Here is a 21,965-nt window from a genome sequence, read left to right as displayed (position 1 = left end):
GCAGGCTGCCAGTTGACTAGTCCTGGTAAGGGAAAACATTTTCTGAAGTAATCTGCATTATTTTACATTTACAGACTACAGCGTTAAATTTAGACATTAGCAGTTGCTTTTATCCAAAAATTAGTTTGACATTTTGAACGTGTACTGTATTCATACTGTATTTATGCATCATATATCATTTGCTTTATGTCAGTAAGGTTTAACTATCCAGTGTTTGTCGACTAGGTGGCAGTGTGTGTTTTTGTTTTACTCTCAGATTCGCTCAATATCTAAAGCATTCACCCGGCTGCTTGAACTTTAACCAACATCTAGAGTCGGCTATTTTAAGAACACTGATGTTTACTTGTGCTGGACTGTGTTTGTGAACGAGAGCGCGAGTGTGTGTGTGTATTTAAAGTCAAGTTTACATTCGCATGACAATTATAAATTGTTGTTATTTTGTGTGCTTTTAAGCGAATGATCTACGAGTTTTACGTCTGTGTTCGCGGCCCCAGATGATTTGGATCCTTAAATGGCCGTGTGCTCATGGAGGAAGGAATGCACAGGACCCTCGAGCGTGCACGAGTATGTGTAGATGTGTGTGTTGGTCTTGGCAGATTCTCCAGCCGATTTTACGTCATGGGTCTTACTTTTCTACATCTCGCTTCCTTCGTTGTTCCACCTGACCGTAAATCACAGCAAATTCCTGAAAGCCCGCGAGAAGGCCGTTTGTTACCTCTTGCTTTATATTTTTCTCATCCATTGCTTCAGTCTTTGCAGTCGTGTGGTTTGTTTTTACAGCGCAGATGCAGATAGGTGCAGAGCGATCGCTGTTTGACAGATCAGGGTCAAGGGAGTTTTCTCTTCTGATTTATATGCAAGATTAGAAAAAACATGAAGTAATGTGGTTTAAGAGGGGCACTATAGCACACCGCATTGATGACCTCATTGTTTTTGTTAAACCGGTTACCATGTAATAAAAATAATAAGGCACAAATCATTAGCATTAAATGCCATCATTTCTTTAAAGGTCCCTGTGCAGCATGAATAATGATGTGGCTATTGATCTGAATGAAGGACCATCTGTTTTACGATAAACTATCAGTTTACATTTAATAAGAGTTATGCATTTGGCAGACACTTTCATCCAAAGCGACTTATAGTGCATTTAACATATTCATTTGTTTACTGGAAATCAAACCTGTGACTTTTTATATGGAAACTGAGCTACATTGTTGCTGTGTAATTGTGCAAGCTAGGATTAAAATGTCTAAATGCTTAAATGCAGATGTATCTTTGCGTTAGCTGTGCAAAGATTGTGCACGTTTACCTTCAATGCATACCAAGTAAATCCCTTTAGATGAAAGTGTCTGCCATATGCATGGGTGTAAATGTGTGTTATTAAACACTTAAGCTGGATTGATGTAGAAAGCGGTCATGGGTAAAGTGTGCAGCCCTCAATGAGGGCGCCATTAAATCCATCACAGTTTAATATTAACAGATGGACCTGTGCCAGCTGTTGATATAAAGACAATTTGCTATTTCTGTCTGTAATATTTGTTGATTATAAGGTTATAAAAAACTGAAAATTGTGCCATTTTCTCTCTGCAAAATACACCATGCGCAATGCATTTGGCCATTTAGTGTATGAAACTTACACTGTAAAAATTACACAGCATTTTTCTCAAATCAACATATATTTTTATGTTACTTTAACTTTAAAAAACAAGTTCAACTTGTTTTCATATGTTATGTCAACTTATCACAAGCCAAAACTTAAAATTGTAGGTTGATTTGATTTGCAAAACCAAGTTGTTTTAACCTCATGCTGCATTTTTATTTTTTTTTACAGTGAGAAGCGTTGTGTTGTCCTAAATGGAGCGATTAACAGTTTTTTGAGAATGTATTACATCTCTTCCAATGTTTTTTGTAATGTGATGAGTTGATTTTAAAATGAAATAGAGTTGCCCGGATGTTTAATAGTGGTGTTTAGTTTGTGAAGACAGTCCTCTGGCATGTGCCGACAGAAAGGCGCGTGATGCTGTGACCTTATGGAGAGATGTACTGCACCTGCATTCACCATAAAGAATCAGATGATGCAGATGAAATCTTAAATGTCATTATTGAGTCCTAAAAAGTCAAATCTATGCGACTTTCTTTCTTGGTCCGAATGATTTTTCTGGGATATGCCATTTTTTACAAAGCTGTCTAAAATGTGTTTGTGAGCGTGCACCACAAAACAAGTCATAAGAGTTATTTTTTTTAGTGTGGAGTTGAATAAATAAGCTTTCCATTGATGTTTGGTTTGTTAGGATAGGATAATAATTGGCTGAGATATTTGAAAATCTGAAATCGTTATCCAAATGAAGTCCTCAGCAATGCATATTACTAATGATAAAACATTTTTAAATAATTATTTTAGGAAATTTATAAAATATCTTTATTAAAATCCTAATTATTTTTGGCATAAAATAATGGTTCATTTCAACCCATACAATGTATTATTGGCTCTTGCTACAAATATAACCGTGTTACTTATGAGTGGTTTTGTGGTCCAGGGTCACATGTGTATAATAAAATACTATGTGAGTATATTATAAAATTCATAAGAATTTAATGTAATGCAAGTAGTGCACTGTAAAAAATGACTTTTTTAGTTAGTATTTTTGTTTTGTTTTAAGCACAAATATCTAAAAATTCTTAAATTAAGATGTATTTTCTTGATGAGCAGAATAACCTAAGAAAATAAGTATAGTTTTAAGACAAAAAATATCAAATTAAAGTTAATTTGTGGACTAAACAAGCAAAAAAAAAACTGCCAATGGGGTAAGCAAAAAAAAAAAGTAAACGTTTTTCTTAAACACTTAATTCAAGAAAAATTCAAGAAACATTTGCTTACCCCATTGGCAGATTTTTTTGCTTATTTTATCAACAAATTTGATACTTTTTGTCTAAAAACTAGAGTTATTTTCTTAGGTCATTTTGCTCATCTTGATTTAAGAATTTTTAGATATTTTTTACTGAAAACAAGACAAAAATACTAAGAATTCTTTCTCTTGAAAATAATTTTTTTGCAGTGTATGGACTTTAAAAATAACAATAATTTATTAGTCATTATGAAGTGGAAAGGATCTGACAGAAAATGTTTCTAATCTTTTCAGAAAGTCATTCATGTTTTGAAAGTAAAAACATCTTTTATTATCCTCAGCTAGTAAACTATTCATTTGATTTATTCTCCATATACTAAAGAAAAAAGCTTCTCAAGCAGGTCCAGAATTAAAAAAGACATCAATGCACAACAGTTACAAATCAGTCAGCAAATCTGAAAGATAAGAATATGTTGAAACTTTTCTCCCTTGAGGCTGCTATCTCATAAAGAAACGCTCTGGTCATATTTCACTATATATATAACATTAGCTCAAGATACATCGCTCATGTAGATACATCACAAATCACTTCTAGCATCTGCAGAGAGCCGTGGCCATCCATCCTTGTCAAAGTGCTCAGTAAACAACCTTTCCAGCAGACATAAATGAAAACTGCCAAAATAGTTGAGCTGGATTTGTGTATGTGAGCAGATTATTATGTGTGAATGTGCTTGACTATACAGAAATGAGATTAAATGGAGAGCAAATGGAAACCTTTGCTTAAAGGGATAGTTCATCCCAAAAATGAAAATGTATTTATAATTTTCTCACCGTCACAATGTCCTAAACCTGCACTCTAAATTCTGCTGGGTTATTTTTAACCCAATGCTGGGTAAATATTGGACAGAACACATGTTGGGTTAATTAATAAACCTTTACTGGGTTGTTTCAATGCAATGATGGATTGTTTCAAATCATGCTTGGGTTAACAACAACCCAGCATAGGTTTATTTATAACCCAATATTTGTTTCTATCCAATATTTACGCAGCATTGGGTTAAAAATAACCCAGCAGAATGACTTTCTTACTTAGTATTTTTGTCTTGTTTCAATGGAAATATCAAAAAATTGGGGTGAGGAAAAAAAACACTTTTTTTAAACACCTAATTCAAGCTAAATTTTCTCACCTCATTGGCAGATATTATTGCTTATTTTAATTGTATATGTTCAAGAAAACATGTTCTTAGTATTTTTGTCTTTGTTTTCAATAAAAATATCTAAAAATTCTTAAATTAAGATGCTTTTTCTTGATGAGAGCCAAGAAAATAAGTCTAGTTTTTAGACCAAAAATATAAAATTTAAGTGATTTTGTGAATATAACAAGCAAAAAAATATCTGCCAATGGGGTAAGCAAAAAAATCTTGAACCTTTTTCTTAAACACTAAATTCAAGAAAAATTCAAGAAAAAACCAAGAAAAATTTTACTTACCCCATTGGCAGATTTTTTTTGCTTGTTTTATGCACAAAATCACTTCAATTTGATATTTTTGGTCTTAAAACTAGACCTATTTTCTTTGGTCGTTTTGTTCATCAAGAAAAAGCATCTTAATTTAAGAGTTTTTAGAAAATTTTACTGAATACAAGACATAAATACTAAGATTTTTTTTCTTGAAAATCATTTTTTGCAGTGTAATACAATTTGTTTTCCCCACTATGGAAGTCCCATCAACTTCATATTATCTTAATAAAGAAACTCATACAGGTTTATGTACATGAGGGTGATAAAATTATTGATTGACTAGTCATTTTTGGTTGAAGTCTCCTGTGCCTCAACTGTTTCTCCTGAAAAAATGGCATATTACCACCTTGGGTGTGCATTATTTTCGAATAATTCAATGGCCCATCATCAATTATTCCTACATGCAATCTGACACTTCTTACAACATCATGATATTAATGGATATTAACAGATGTCTCATTTGTTGCCATGCTAATTTTTCCCAAGCAGTTTTAGGAAAAACATCTGAGCATCGGTGCAGATTGAGAGAATCTGAGAAATGTCAATACAATACTGGAAATCCAGATGTACTGAGCACAAACATATCAATGATAAGTCTATTCAAACATCTGACTCATGCACTTCAATGTGTTATTCATCCCATAACATTTCTGCTAGGGTCGTAAAAGAAACCTTAAATCACATGATTAAAAAAAAATACAAGGAGACGTGCTAATATTCATCCAGAATATTATTATGACTTAAAGCATTTTTACGACACCATTTATCATCCAGACACTTACATCACTTAGTTTAGACTGGAAGTTTTGCACGATCAAGCACTATTCTCATTTCTTTTACAGTAAAGTACAAATAGTTTATCAGTGTTTTTGTATGTTAATGTTTGTTTACTGTACATCCTACAGTACTTGTCTCTGTTATGCCCGTCTGTGTATATGTGATAGCGAACACAGATTTGGACAAAAGGTCGCAGGGTCGCTCTGCTTCGGGTCACTTTACAGTCCAAATCAGTCGACCTGAATGCGTAATGAATAAATATTGACTTTGTGAGCAAACATGAGTGTTGTGATGTACCATCGAACATTTAAAGAGAAACGGCCAAACAAAACCAGTTTAGAGTAGAAAATGTCCTGCTGTTTACAACATTTTCCACTCACATCCTGCAGTTTGTGTTGCTTTGATAGAACAGACACATGCATGAAGATGTGACTTATTTATGTCTGCAGTGATGTCACCAGAAGTGTTCACATCGCTCATGTTTGTCTTTCAGAGTGATACATTGAATGTTTCCATCATTTACCACCAGCAAAGCTTTCGAGTGTTACTGGAAGTGTGCGTGTCTCAAGTTATCAAGCGGTAAAAAAAAGGATAGTTGTTAAATGATGCAGGAAGGAAAATCATCATTTGAAGATTTGCGGCTATTGAAAGTTTGCCAGTAAAAGCACTTTAGTTCATAAAAACAGTAATCTGTGGTTGTTGTGATATTGTTAGCAGGGACTGATAAAACCACTGTGTAAGATCTTAATAAGCAACAAAATAAAATAAAAAATAGCTTTAAAATCAGGCAACACCAACTTTTTATTACCCTTCCTGTAAAATAAGAAAATATGCAGAAGCATCTAAGATATTTTTGATTTAGAGATGTGCACTTGTATCCAAATAAATTCAGTAATTTTATAAATTATAAACAATGCTGACAACTTTTTCATCATTTAAATGTAATTGTTTGTTGTCGTTGTCCAACTCTTATCTCTCAAACCCCCAAAACAACAAAGTATTTAATGCAAATATTATGTCATTGAAATGCATAAGAATTTTCCAAACTGGGGTTCACGTATTGAAAAAATAAACTAATTATAATTAAGAAGAAAAAAATACCTCTGTAAAATACATCTGATAAAAACTTAAAAAAATTCTGCCAATTTTTTATTTAAACGTGCCAATAAATTATTAAAATATTTACTTAAAGGTTCCAAAGAATGCATTGTAATAATCTGTTAAATTGATATCTACATTGAAGGTTTGTGGCTTTATTAAGTGAAAAAATTATCCAGAGTCAGTTTTTCATGTCCATTTACAACCCTGAGATTTGCCTTTAGAATAAAATGGTCTATTATTATCTTATTTGAAAGGGTCATGAATAATAATGTTGAGCTCTGCTCTGATTGGCTGTTTCTCCTTCAGTAGCTCTGTGTGTGTGTAAACAGTTATTATGTTTGAGTCTGTATCAGATTTTGAGGAATAATCAATTGTTTGGAGATTGTTAATGGACGTTTCTGAGTGGTAAGTTTGTGTTTTTTTCAGTATGGACCTGCAAAACGTAACAGTAATGTCAATAGTAGAACTTCAGCTTAAACGTTAGCATATAGCAATAACTAGCATATAGCGCCAATTCAGCAGTCACAACTTTGTTTTTTATCATTGATACAGCATTGTAATTAATTTAATGTGTAATTTAATGTTGTGGCGTACATCTTGACTGTAACGTCACAGTTGTTGTTATGTTGAGATTGGTCTGTTTTCCAGCGGTCTTTTGCGTGGAAAAGGTTTACATAAAAAGGAGGAAACAAACGGGTTTGAGTCTCACAATATGTCTTTACCATGTACAGAACTCTTATTGTTCATCTATGCCTAAATAAATACAGTTTTATCTTCTACAGCATCTTTAAAGGGACATTCCACTTTTTTTATTTGCTCATTTTCCAGCTCTCCTAGAGTTAAACATTTGTTTTTACCATTTTTGAATCCATTTGGCCGCTCTCCGGGTCTGGCGCTAGCACATGTAGCATAGCTTAGCACAATCCATTGAATCTGATTAGACCATTAGCATCGCGCTAAAAAATAACCAAAGGTGTAGTGATATTACACACCTTCCGAAACTTGTCCCCTTGGTTATTTTTAATTGCAGGGGACTATTTTCGGGCATCAGCAAAGTCCTTGATTATTACGCCAGAATGAGAGTATAGTTCCTAAAAATCACAACTTTTAATTTTCTGTCGGTCTTAGTACATAAAGTAACTACAGAAGAGTCAAGTTTTAAATAGGAAAAATCGAAACTCTTTGGTTATTTTTTAGCGCAATGCTAATGGCTTAATCAGATTCAATGGATTATGCTAAGCTATGCTAAAAGTGCTAGCGCCAGACCCGGAGATCGGCTTAAAGAGCTGGAAAATGAGCATATTTTCAAAAAAAGTGGAATGTCCCTTTAATATCTCAGGGGGTACTTCAAGTACATAATTTAGGTCAAGGGGGTTCGGCTTACCAAAAGTCTAAAAAGTATTTTTTTTAAACATACACTGTCAGAAAAAAAAGTACAAAACTGTACCTTTTTGTCGCTGGGGTGGTACCCCAAGGGACCATTTGGTACCTTTACAGGTATATAAACATAATACAATGTTGTACCTATTGAGGTACTGTTCCTTAAGGATCTGTTTTGTACCTTTAAAGGTACAGTTAACTGTTTTGTACCCCTAAAATTTAACTGGTAGAAAATTGTTCCTTAAGGTGCACAATAGGTCCTTAGAGTATAATATTGTACCCCACAAGGTAAAACATTTCAATGTGTTTTATACCCATAAAGGTACAAAAAGGTATCTTTTAGGGTACCACCGCAGCGACAGAAAAGGAACAACTTTGTACCTTTTTTTCTGACAGTGTACTGGAAGATTGAGAACTCCAAACTTTCTTGTTTGTCCAAAAAACCTTAATTGAACCTCTTCATCCATAAGTTTTAAATTATCTGATGTGATGACATTGAGTGAGGTATTATTAAAATATTATTGCATGAGAAAAATCCCCATAATTCCATTGGGATGCAGAAACAATGCGCTGCTGCAGCTTGACCGAAACCTGAGCAACCTCACGTCATCCCAGATGTATATGACATCCTTCCTTTAACTGAACACAGAATTTTTTTAATACATCTGGGGCCCTGTTAACACCTGGTATCAAGATGCGTTTTGGTCGATCGGATCACAAGGGGACGATGCTAAATACAGGTGTAAATGGGGTGCAAGACATTTTAAGCTTGTTCACTTTTGACCACATTCAGAGGTAGCTGAAAACGCATTTGACTAAATTGTCTTTTGTGGTCGAATGTGTTCCAGCCGCCACAAAAGACTGCATACTTTCTGCCTGTTCGTCTAATGTGTGATGTACCAAGCACAATGTTTTTCCATTGGTCCTTACTTTTAGTGCGAACCCACGGTGTTCAACGCTGTCTTTAGGCTGTCATTGATCAAACTTAAGCGACTGCTCTCCTCGACGCTTTCATTTCCGTTTCATTTTGCTTACCCCATTGGCAGATTTTTTTGCTTGTTTTATGCACAAAATCACTTAATTTTGATATTTTTGGTCTTAAAACTAAACTTATTTTCTTGGGTCATTTTGCTCATCAAGAAAAAGCATCTTAATTTAAGAATTTTTAAATATTTTTTACTAAAAACAAGAAAAAAATACTAAGAATTTTTTTTCTTGAAAATCATTTTTTGCAACGATAATATTCCACTGCAAAAAAGGACTTTCTTATTTAGTATTATTTGTCTTGTTTTCAGTAAAAATATCTAAAAATGTGATGCAAAAAATCTGCCAATGGGGTAAGAAACTTTTTCTTTAATTTTTTTTTAAATAAGTGTTTCAGAAATATTTCTATATTTTTTTTCTTAACCATTTGGCAGATTTTTTGGCTTGTTTTAGGCACAATTCACTTACAGTAATTTTTTTTTTTGCCAGACTTATTTTCTTATCATCTGATGTTAAGTCCCCTCAGCTCTTCATGCGTCACAGGCGCTGGGTTGTGGGCCGTATTTGTTGCCGTATGTTGTACCCCGGCTGTGGTTGCTATAGCAGATCTGGTGCCAGTATGGTTGTTTTGACAGGACAGCATATGCTTTGGGTCACTGTACAATGTACAGCAAGTCAGTGATGCAGTGTAAGTGTTCATAAATGAGTTAAACCCTCTGTGTAACAGTCAGTTACCGTAAGTCACGTCTATGCTGCCATGGTTTCAAAACTTATACCAAAGACCGCAAGGCACTGTGATGATGGATATCCAACTGGTTGAGAGTTAGGTTTTGATTTTATAAGTCTGCTCCTGAACCTGATGCACCACACAAACTATTCACATTATTTCCATCATGATACTTAAATGAATGTTTTCTAAGCACTTCAGAATGAGCTTTGTTGAAAGTTTTGTGTAATATCATATGCAACCAACAAAACTATTATTTTTTATCTCAATAGTGTTCAAGGCCAGAAGTGACATCATTTAGCGGCATGCATGCTTGTTTTTAAGAGGTCAAGGGTTTTATGGGGTCAAGGATGATGTTTTATTTCAATTATGGTGACCAAGGCTGTTCTTAAGGTATCTTCTTAAGGTAAACAAATGAAGAGATGATTTTGAGGTCGGGTGAGTTGTTGTACACTTTTTATTTATTTTATTTAATTATAAACTATTTTGATGACAACTTTTTCAAATTTGAATTTGATTGTTAGTGTGTCTGTGCAACTTTTATCTCAAACTCCCAAAACAACATATTTAGATCAAATATTATGTTGGGGGCTGCGAACCCCTGGTGGATCAATTACAATAAAAAAAAAACTACAGGATGGAGGTCCAATAAAATGTAATGAAAACAATAACTAAAATACTACAGATTAAAACGTATATAAATAATACGGATGAAAAATAAATGTTTTTGAATGTATTAATAATAAAGTATTAAAATCTATATTTAATAATGATTAAAGTCTATATTTAATAAATACTTAAATTATCAGGGGGTAATTCAAGTAAACAATTTAGGTCCAGGGGGTTTGGCGGAAAAACAAGTTTGAAAATCCCTGGCTTACGATGTATTATAAAGCATAAATTATGAAGTTTGAGAAATCCAAGTGTTCTCTCTTGCTCAAAAAACTTTTATGAATAAGTTTTAAATTCTCTGAGTTATTATTACACTATTATTGCATGAGAAAAAAAATCAGCATAACTCCATTGGGACACAGAAACAATACGGTGCCGCAGCATGACTGAAAGCTTAGCAACCTCACGTCATCCCAGATGTATATGACATCCTTCCTTAAACTGAAAAAGTAGGATTTTCATTAAGATCTACTTACGTTGCATCAGGTTTCTTTAATTCCCTGTTTTTGCTATTTTGATCATTATAGCAAATCACACACGTGACCGATGCACGCATCAATGTAACTTTTAAATGAGTTCTCGGTGTTAAAGTTCATTAATGTGCAAAATGAAATCCTAAACAGTTCCTACCTTTTTGTCTTTGTAGTCCATGAGAATATGGCCTATAAAAAGGTTTAATGTATTTTTATTAATGGACGTTAATAAAAAGGTATGAAGTGCACACACTGTGCTCCCTAAAAAACTTGCATGACGACCCTGTGTTTTTACACTGAGTACTGTAAATGTCTTTTCTTTGCATCTGGTCAGGTGTTCCATAAAATGTATATTTCAGAGAATGTAGAATTGCATTTGTGAATAATGTGAAGGTTGAACACAGTCTACAGGAATTTAGGGTATGGCGTATTATTCCTCTTGTGCGACAAAATGCAATGCATCTCCTGGGCTACATACTATATTGTCTGGTAGGTGCATATCCGACCAACGGGTACAATGTACGCAGAGTTAAAAAAATCATCTTCTGATGAAGAAATTTGCGTAATGCGCATGCAGACCCTCATGTGACGTACATGTAAAAATTACTATACTTATGCCTAAACATCACAGTTTTTCATTATTTTACTATGTTCTTACCTCAACTTAAACAAATTAAGCTGATAAAAAATGAGAACTATATTATATGGCGGAAGAGAACTTAGTTTTCAGCCCTTTGACCTCAGTCATCCCTCCTGACTCCTCCCCCTCTCCCTCAAACTTTCGTCAATATTACTGCGCGCCAAGGTCGAAGTGGTGCAAACTAAGTGCTTTTCGGACATATAATATAATTCACTAAACAAATTGCCACGTTTGAAAGTGTTTAGTTATTTCTGAATTCATCCCTGTTTGGATCCTAAGGAATGAATCTGGCTATGCTAAATGCTAACACATTCACGACGTGCTGTACAAAGATTAAGTGCACACAATGATAAAAGACAGGGATGTATTAATTTGTCTAAGTTGAGGAAAGAACATAGTAAAATATTGAAAAATGGTGGTGTTTTCCTTTAAGTCAACTGCATCCTCTCTCAGCAGGTGCTTTGTAATAAATGAATATTTTTTAGTTCAAACAGATATTTAAAAAATCTTTTCACAGTCCAGTAAAAATCGCTATCCGAGTGAGACGTGACAAAATGATGAATGTCTCTGAGACAATGTCCATTGATAGCAACTCAGAGCTTTGCTGGTGGGTCTTACAGGAATCTATCAATGAGTCTTTAAAGGCCTAGCGATGGGAATGCGTCACTGTGGGAATTTGACCCATATCGTGTGCTAAGAGAGGAAGTCTACATGCACCACATCGTTCACAAACATCCTTCATCGCAGGATGGCGATACACAGACAGGAAGACTCTTTGTGTAACTTTAACAGAGATCTGCATTAATAGCAGGAAAACTTATTGACACACAAACTGCGAGTCAAGCATTCATAGACAATCAAACATCTCTGTTACCGTAATGTGTTTCTGCTGGGCATTGTGTTAGCGGTATAAAGGTCATGGGTTTGATTCCATGTTCTTTTAAAAAAGTGTGAATTATTAATTCATAGACCGCCAGCATATTTAATATGACATTAATGACAGATAAGGCTATGAGTGGATGTGTGCTCCACTAGATCAACGTCTCATTTAACAATAATGAAAGGATAAAAACATCTCCCAAAATAACTTTAATGTGAGTTACTGTAGGGCCTGGTTAAGTAGTTTAATAGTGTTAATGGTTGTTGTACAAGGTGCCACCCCATAAAAAAGATCAATGCAATCAGTTTGCTGTATGTGTAATGTTATTTTGTATTGAGTATTGATCTCATTTGAGCACACATACGGTTTGCTTACTGAGTGTGTGTGTGGGAGGGGCATATTATGTACATTATCAGTCAATGAATATTAATTATGTGATGTAACACTCAACCAATAGTCCTTGCTGAAAGAGTGCTAAGGATAATAAATCACTGCTTGTGTGCTGGTGAAGCGGTGGGTTTACAGGGACTTCTGTTGGGTCTTAAAGCCACCGTTTAATGCAGCCAGTCAGTGTTGTGACCGCTTGTGCGGCCTCTCAGAATGTGTTACAGTACTCTCACATTAACACACTGCAAAAAAATGACTTTCTTACTTTGTATTTTTGTCTTGTTTTCAGTAAAAGTATTAAAAAAAATTCAATCAAGATGTATTTTCTTAATGAGCAAAATTACCTAGGAAAATAAGTCTAGTTTTTAAACAAAAAATATAAAATGTAAGTGAATTTGTGTTTAAAACAAGCAAAAAAATCTGCAAATGGAATAAGAAAAAAATTTCTTGAATTAAGTGTTTATGAAAAAAATTGAAACTTAATCCATTGGCCGATTTTTTTGCTCGTTTTAAGCACTAATTTAATTCAAGTTTATATTTTTTGTATAACTCCACTGCAAAAAATGATTTTCAAGAAAAAAATTCTTAGTATTTTTGTCTTGTTTTCAGTAAAAAATATCTAAAACTTCTTAAATGAAGATGCTTTTTCTTGATGAGGAAAACGACCCAAAAAAATAAGTCTAGTTTTTTGACCAATCAAATTTAAGTGATTTTGTGCATAAAACAAGCAAAAAAATCTGCCAATGGGGTAAGCACATTTTTATTGAATGTTTTTTGAATTTAGTGTTTAAGAAAATTGTTTAAGATTTTTTTGCTTATCCCATTGGCAGATTTTTTTTGCTTGTTTTATGCACAAAATCACTTAAATTTGATATGTTTGCTCTAAAAACAAGACTTTTTTTCTTGGGTCGTTTTGCTCATCAAGAAAAAAGCATCTTAATTTAAGAATTTTGAGATATTTTTACTGAAAACAAAAATACTAAGAAATTTTTTTCTTGAAAATAATTTTTTTGCAGTGCAGAAGCGAGTTTAACGATTTGCGCGAGTATGTACAAAGTCAATGCAAAAACGTGATCAGATGCGTCCTCGCGTGGGGCGATGCAAATGAACATGCGCTATTTGCCTCAAACGCGTCTTCGGCCAAGTTGAAACTATTCAACTCGAGCGAAAAATTCCCATGACACAAAGTTAAATCCCGCGAGTAATCTAGAGCGAGTAAAACTTCCTAAAAAGTGTAGGGAATAAGCTTAAATTTCCAAAATCCATTTTCTTCATAAAAAGTACATTTTAGGCAAAAAATTGGCTATACAATTTTGTCTTGTCTTCATTAGAAAAAAATATCAAAAAATTCCTAAATCAAGATGCATTTTCTTGATGAGCAAAATGAAGAAAATAAGTCTAGTTTGTAGACAAATAATATTTCTAAAACGTGCTAATGGGGTAAGAATATCTTTCAGTTTTTTCTGGAATTAAGTGTTTAAGAAAAAAGTTAACTTTTTTTGTTACCTTATCGGCAGACTTTTTGCTTGTTATATGCACAAAGTCACTTAAATTTGATATTTTTATATGTTTTATATAAGTTAGTTAGAGAATGTGATAAACAGCCAATAACAACCCCAAAAACACTCTAATTTCATTCGATAATCCTATTATTTATAAATGCACCTACATGATATGTTGTTTATTTTTGTTGAAAATATCTGTGACGCATTAAAGTCCTCTTAACGTCATACAGCTTCACATATAAAACTGAGTGTTTCGATGCATATTTATCTATCAGGGCATGGAAAACATTTAAAACATTCCCGTGTGAAATGGCAGTAGTAGTTTTTTATCTGACGTGCATTCTCAAATGCTTGCATCTGTACAAGAATCTGTAGGCTACTTAATACACATTCAGTACCATTCAGTATCAAGAATCACTTGACTGAAATGTTTCCCATGAACAAGCTGATGATGCATTTAAATGCTTGAAATTACTTTTGTAGACAAAAATATTAATTTCTTTCTAAAAAAACTGAAATAGAAAGTATGACTTAAACTGACTTAGAATATTGAAGACAAAGCAGACTCTCAAGCTAATTTGCCCTGTTTAGTAAATCTGGCCCTAAGTGTTTAAAGAGTGAAGCCGCCTTTCCACTGCACACGACAAACGACGGCTGATAAGCCGGAAGTCATTCATTTCCTATGGAGCGTCGCAAAGCGGATGCGTGAGGTGCCGACCATCTGCGGATGCGTAAATATCGGATCCGTTTTGACGGTTGGATGCGTTAAAAAATTTGAACTTGTGCGATTAAACCGCATGCGATATGCCGACCGGAAGTTATGTTTTTCATTGTATTCCAATCACAAACTGTGTGTTAGGTGAAAATGATTAATCCTTTTGGTTTAACTTTATTAGTTACACTTGAATCCTTAAAAAAAACACTATTGATTACTGATAATAAATACATTATTAATTTAATTTGTGTATGTAATTATTTTAATCTTGTCTTTATATGTTCTCTCAAAAAAATATTGGCAATCTTTGTCATAGCTGTTTATTGTTTCATTCATTTGCATTCATTTATTTATTCCACCATGGTAAAAATATTAGAATGAGCCTCTTGCGCTGGAATGAGCTTTCCTCCCATATACGATTAAACTGAAACTTCATTACGACTGCCACTAGGGGGAGAACTCCGACTGTCGTTTCCGTATGTCGTGTGCAGTGGAAAGGCGGCTTAAGTGTTTCTAAACTTTTGACTGATACTGTAGACTAAAAAAGCATTAAGATTCAAGCATTAAACAAAAAATAAGTATTAAGATTTGTGCTTACTGAAATGACTAAAGTAGTCACAACTTTTGTAGTGTATGTTACAGTACCATTAATGATATAGAGGACTGAATCATCAGTCTCCACCTTTGACCCTCATATAAGATGTGATGCTTTTTTCAGGAGTTTTCAAAAAGTGGTAGGGACAAAATGCAAAATAGCAAAACTGACTATTGGCATGTGGAGTTTAAAATTTTGCCATTTTGTTTGGTGATTCTGGAAGTACATAAAATCCACTTCACCGATAAACCGATAGTTAACCTCAGAATGAAAGTTTTATCATAAATCACTTACAACAAGCTAGCTAAAGCCAGCACATTAAGCATATACGTCATGTCTGAATTTCACACGCTAATGACGCAAATTTCATGTGCGAATGAAGTGAGATAACTCAAAATGTTCAAGCTTCTAACTACTCGCAAATTTATTCACTGCAAAAAATGACTTTCTTACTTAGTCTTTTTGTCTTGTTTTCAGTAAAAATACTAACGAAGTCTTAAATTAAGATGTATTTTCTTGATGAGCAAAATGACCTAGGAAAATAAGTCTAGTTTTTAGACAAAAAATATAAACTTTAAAAAAAATCTGCCAATGGAATAAAGAAAATCTTCTCAAAATAATTTACTTTATTCATAAACAATTAATTTCAAGAAAATGTTTCTTATTCCATTGGCAGATTGTTTTTGCTTGTTTTAGCACCAATTTGCTTAAATTTTTAAAAAACAAAACAAAAATACTAAGTACACTGCAAAAGATTTTAGTATTTTTTGTCTTGTTTTAATCACAAATATCAAAAAATTCAAGATGCATTTTCTTGATGAGCAAAATAACCTAAGAAAATAAGTCTACTTTTAAGACAAAAAAATATTAAATTTAAGTAAATTTGTGCATAAAACAAGCAAAAAAATCTGCCAATGGGTTAATTTTTTTTCTTAACCACTAAATTCAAGAAAAATTCAAGAAAAATTAGCTTACCCCATTGGCAGATTTTTTTGCTTGTTTTACGCACAAAATCCCTTAAATTTGATATTTTTGGTCTAAAAACTAGACTTATTTTCTTGGGTCGTTTTGTTCATCAAGAAAAAGCATCTTGATTTAAGAATGTTTAGATATTTTAACTGAAAACAAGATAAAAATACTACGAATTTATTTTCTTGAAAATCATTTTTTTGCAGTGCACACATCGTTTCAATGATATTTCGGTGATACTAACCTAATTTGTGTGATAAATCCTTAAGGGGCACAGATTTGATACCAAACGTGATATACAGAATGAGGAAATATTTGTCTGACTAAGAGGGCCAAGAAAAGCTTTTCCTTGTCCAGTTTCAACACGAGAGGTCTACGCCATGTATGGCCAAAGCCGCACAACAGGTCAATACGGGGCGTCCACACTTACAACACAATGGGTCATTCTTCTGCAGTTCAGCTCTCTCTCAAACACACGCACACACACACACGCACGCACGCACGCACGCACGCACGCACGCACGCACGCACGCACGCACGCACGCACGCACGCACGCACACACACACACACACACACACACACACACACAAAGTGGTCCCGAAAGCCCCCACCCACCCCATTATACCCCTGTGAGGGCAGGAAGTGTAATGTGACTCCATGGTCTGAGCCCCATGTTTTAATCCTCCACATAGCTTTAGGCCAATCACACAAACAACACACAATCTGACATACTTACTATTGAGGATTACAGGGACCCACACACACGCAAACACACTCTCTGTGTGAAGGTCCATGGCCTGCACTGGGCGGTGAGGATTAACTTGTCTTGGTTTAGCTGCTTTTGGGACTCAAATCTCAGTTTCTTGGTGCCGTTTCTTTTTCTCTGGATGATGCCGACTGTTTTCATGTCTCTCTCTCCTCAGCTGAGCGGCGCCTCGGAGTGCAGTTGCAGCGTGAGTCCTGACGGAGCCAAGAAGAAGAAATCCAAAAACCTGTGAGTCTTATTTACATTTATGCATTTGGCAGATGCTTTTATCCAAAGCAACTGTGCATTACAACTATACATTTCATCAGTGTGTGTTCAAACCCATGTCCTTTTGCACTGCTAATGTATGCTCTACCACTGAGCATTTGTCATCTTACCGTGATCTTACCATGCTGCTTGTTTGTCACTGGTGTGCGTGCCTCAAGAGTGATTATTTTTTATCTTTACAAGTTAAAAATGTTTTGAGAACATCAGATACAGACTAATCTGATCTAGGGCTTCGTAACGATTAATCGCAACTAATCGTTTGCGGAATAAAACATTTTGTTTACATCATATAAATGTGTGTGTACTGTGTATAATAATTCTGTAATATATAAATACACACACATGCCTGAATATATTTAGTTAATATTTACATGTGTATATACATGTTTATATTTATATATAATTTATATTATAACAATTAGTCGCGATTAATCGTTACGCGATCAGATTTACAGTGACTGTGTTTGAGGTGTTTTGTCAGATTTCTGAACCTCACATATAATGAAGACAATTCAATGACAATGAAGCTGAGGGACGTATACGCTTGTGTATCTTTGTATTGAATCCTAGTCAGCTTACACAGAGTTTTTGCTCAGTGCTTACACTGCCATCTAAGATATCATATTTTGTCCAAGGCAGCCTGCCATGTACTCATTATAGTGAAGGCAATCCCAGAATGCTCATGATAAATATTACCATTTATTTATTGTCTTGGGGAAAAAAAGAGTTTGAGTTTTTATTAGTTGATTAAAATTTGTATTCTTATTTGACTTTTTTACCCAGTATTGGTGTGTATTATGTATTGTTATGCTTATTAGTGTATCGTATTGTAAACAAGCTTTGTGTAGCACTAGTACTGTATGTCCTTTAATGAGTGAGAGTAAATCTGATTACTGCTGTTAAAGTGATAATCTGAGGATTTGTGTTGTTAGGTGTGAATTGTGAAAGGATGAATAAAGCTGAAGCTTCTTGAGGTGTTACTGTACAGTTAAGGGCTCGTTATAGTTCGGTGTGGGTCCTACGGCGTAGCCCCACAGGTCACTTTTCATTCATACTTTGACATGCAATTACACATGCAGACCACTAGTTGGCAGTATCCACGTGTACCAAAGAAGAAGCAGATTGGCCAGTAAACCTCAAAAATGGAGAGGAAGAAGAAACAGCTTGTTGTGTATGATTTGAGAAGACCAGCAGTGATGGAGTTAAATCACTCCTCAACATGCCCATTTTTGTTCTTACCATCGCAAGCAAAATGTCTTTAAAGACATCTTCTTTACCTGATGGGAGGAGTTCTAGTGGACTTGCTGTCCGCATAGAACGGATGTGTTGTAAATTTTTTGGCGAGCTGCATGTCAGGCTAGGCATGTGTACACTGCAAAAAATGATTTTCAAGAAAACATTTTCTTAGTATTTTTTTTTTGTTTTCAGTAAAAATATCTAAAAGTTCTTAAATTAAGATGCTTCATCTTGATGAGCAAAATTACCCAAGAAAATAAGTCTAGTTTTTAGACCAAAAATATCAAATCTAAGTGATTTTGTGCCTAAAACAAGCAAAAAATCTGCCAATGGGGCTAAATTATGTAATAAACACTAAATTCAAGAAAAATTTGGCAGATTTTTTTGCTTGTTTTATGCACAAAATCACATAAATTTGATACTTTTGGTCTAAAAACTAGACTTATTTTCTTGGGTCATTTTGCTCATCAAGAAAAAGCATCTTAATTTAAGAATTTTTAGATATTTTTACTGAAAACAAGACAAAAATACTAAGATTTTTTTTCTTGAAAACCTACACATGCAACACAAAAAATGACTTTCTTTCTTAGTATTTTTGTCTTGTTTTCAGTAGAAATATCTAAAAATTCTTAAATTAAGAAGCTTTTTCTTGATGAGCAAAATGACCTAAGAAAATAAGTCTAGTTTTTAGACAAAAAAATATACATTTTAAGTGAATTTAAACTCAAAACAAGCAAAAATATCTGCCAATGGGGTGAGAAAAAAATCTAAAAATATTTAATTTAAGCAACCCCATTGGCAGATATTTTTCCTTGTTTTAAGCACAAATTCACTTAAATTGTATGTTTTGTTTAAAAACTAGACTTATTTTCTTAGGTCATTTTGCTCATCAAGAAAATATTTTTAGATATTTCTACTTAAAACAAGACAAAAATCCTAAGTAAGAAAGTAATTTTTTGCAGTGTGACTATAATTACACTTTACTCCCATAACACCTGCAGAACAACAGACCCTGGATCAGATGCTCACTGGCTCTGTTTACATTATCTCAGGTGATCCAGGAGAGACACATTGGCTTTAACACCTTGTGAAAATAGAAATTGTAGAAAAAAAGGAGGCGATGAGTTTAAACAAGGCTTTAGACACAAAGATGCCTTGCAAAATGTTGGAGAAAGGCCAGAATAGATTGATATTATCCTTTCAGTTATTGTGGAGTGATTTGTGAAAGGTCAGAGGGAACACACAATGTCAGGATGTTATTTCAAATAAGGACATCTCTTAACACAGCTGTGCTATCATTAGACACAGAGAACGACTTTTATAGAGTACAGTGGCTTTTGAAGGATTTTGTTTGTATGCTCATCTGAGGTTTGGACATCTACAGAAGGATTTTAAGACTGAAAGAATCTATGAATAAAATTATATTTATTTATGACAGGAGAGATTGTGAGATGTCTTAGGAATGTCTTGACTGCAAATAAATATGAATCACCCAGATTTAATTGCTGGTTGATGTTAATTCATTAATATTTTTACTTTTAAACCCTCTGGTTACAAGTGCCCCATTTATTTCCATTGTAAGCGCACTACTGTAAGCACATTTTAGTTGGAAGCATGTGTTTAATTTTCTCTCAACACTTCAACTATAAATGTAAAAGTGTGAAGGACATGTAATCCCAGACCTGCATTCATAAAAACGTAAAAGACTTTCCTTATTGCATTGCACTTTTGGTTTCAGTATCAGCATACTTTTTATTGAGCAATCTGCATTTACATTAATGTATGGGGCAGAATACTGTACAAACCAACGAATACTGTAGATTTGATCAGTATATGTGTGTAACCTGGGATCGCATCCATGAATTTTGCCTTGCTAATGTAATGCTCCACCAAGTGAATTACAAAAACACTTGTCTAGTTCTGTGTTGTCTAGTTTTGTTTTGCATTTTATTATTTGGTTTGTGGTTGAGGACCAGCAGGTATTAAAGTAAATGATGAGATGTTGGTGAAATAATGCTCATGGGGAAATTAATTATCATAATCGTCAAAGCACTTAAACAGGCAATTAATCGTCACAATCGTCAAAGCACTAAACCAGTCAATTAATCATCATAATCGTTAGGGGTGCACGATTCAGAAAATTTCACGATTCGATTCCGATTTTTAGGCTCAAGATTCGATTCAAAATCAATTTTCGATTCAAAAACGATTCGCGATTTAAAAAAAAGATTCACAGTGTGTAAATGTAGTTTACTTTTTCCTATTTGACTGATTGTAGTAGATATACAATTTTAAAGAAAAGAAACACAACAAATTAAATGTAGTTTGATATTACTTTATGTCTTTATGCAAAAAAAATAAAAAATTGTTATGAAGCAATTAGATGACCCCTTTTATCAAACTCTATTAAATACAATAGTATATTAATGATAGACTGTGCAGGTCTATAGATTATAAATGTGACTGGTGTTATAATGGTTATTATTTCTATTAGATAGAGCAGAAGCAGGAAAAGTGCCTCTCTTTCTATTTCTCTCTTGCCGATAAAAAAAAGCTAAATTCACTCATTATTTCAGATTCAAAAGTCTACTTGCTGTCCCAGTGACAGGGGACTTTACATTACAGCTTTGCATTTTGTAAATCTTGAGTCAGCTTGAGCTTTGCTCGGTCAGTGCAATAGATTTAAGAAAAGATATGGTTTATTAATAATAATAGAAAAGAGCCAGTTTTTATCGCCATAGAAACCGTCGGCACGCTTAAACTGCATGTGAGCTTTAGCGCGGTAGCGCTCACAGCCATTCTCCGTTCAACTTGGGTTTTACACACAATATTAATCAGACTTGGGACCCAAAGTAATTTAACTATGATTGATCAGGACCCGACTGACCATTTCAAATACAAACCAGGAACCACACGGTCCGCGGGTGCTCCGTGAACTCCTCTAATGTTAAAACTCTTCTCAAGTTCAGAAACATGAAGGATACAATGTGACACGAGCTTGTTCGCGTCGCAGTCGCATGATTCATTGAGAAACAGAGAGCACGTGAACGCACACCGAACTCATCATGTCGCACACAAAATGTCATTATTAAAGAGTGTCATCATCACAGAAAAACAAAAAAGACAAAATTTGATACCAGATATACTTAGGCACTTGTTAATATAACTGGGCAGCGCGCCCAAGTAAAGTCAATGTGTGGGAAACACTGTGACAAGAGTGTGCAGGCGTCAGAGTGAATACGACGCAGCAACGCCATCTATGGGAATACTGAGATAAACTCATTTCAGGACAATAGTAACACGGCATTACAAAAAAATATCTATGAATCGATTTTTGGAATTCTATGAATCGATTCTGAATCGGCAAAGCTTGAATCGCGATTCAAATGTGAATCGATTTTTTTGCACAGCCCTAATAATCGTCAAAGCACCAAAACAGCCAATTAACCGTCATAATCGGCAAAGCAATAAAACAGTCAATTAATCGTCATAATTGTCAAAGCACTAAAACAGGCAATTAATTGT

The 21,965-nt window shown here is 34.1% G+C and overlaps 1 protein-coding gene across 4 annotated transcripts in view; it reads left to right on the top strand.

The window, feature by feature from the left end:
• The window catches only part of rgs3a (regulator of G protein signaling 3a), a 73,747-nt gene that overhangs the window by 30,353 nt on the left and 21,429 nt on the right, over positions 1 to 21,965 (top strand). For 3 of the 4 annotated variants that reach the window (XM_065284052.1, XM_065284053.2, XM_065284054.2), the window contains one exon: positions 17,095 to 17,165. In XM_065284052.1, the coding sequence (XP_065140124.1) occupies positions 17,095 to 17,165 (71 nt within the window). Of the gene's footprint in view, positions 1 to 16,856; positions 16,981 to 17,094; positions 17,166 to 21,965 lie in introns of those variants that run through there. The other variant, XM_065284058.2, reaches the window with a different exon arrangement.

Source organism: Paramisgurnus dabryanus, chromosome 5 (assembly GCF_030506205.2).
Source record: "Paramisgurnus dabryanus chromosome 5, PD_genome_1.1, whole genome shotgun sequence".
Classification (NCBI taxonomy): domain Eukaryota; kingdom Metazoa; phylum Chordata; class Actinopteri; order Cypriniformes; family Cobitidae; genus Paramisgurnus; species Paramisgurnus dabryanus.
This window is presented reverse-complemented; position numbering and strand designations above follow the sequence as displayed.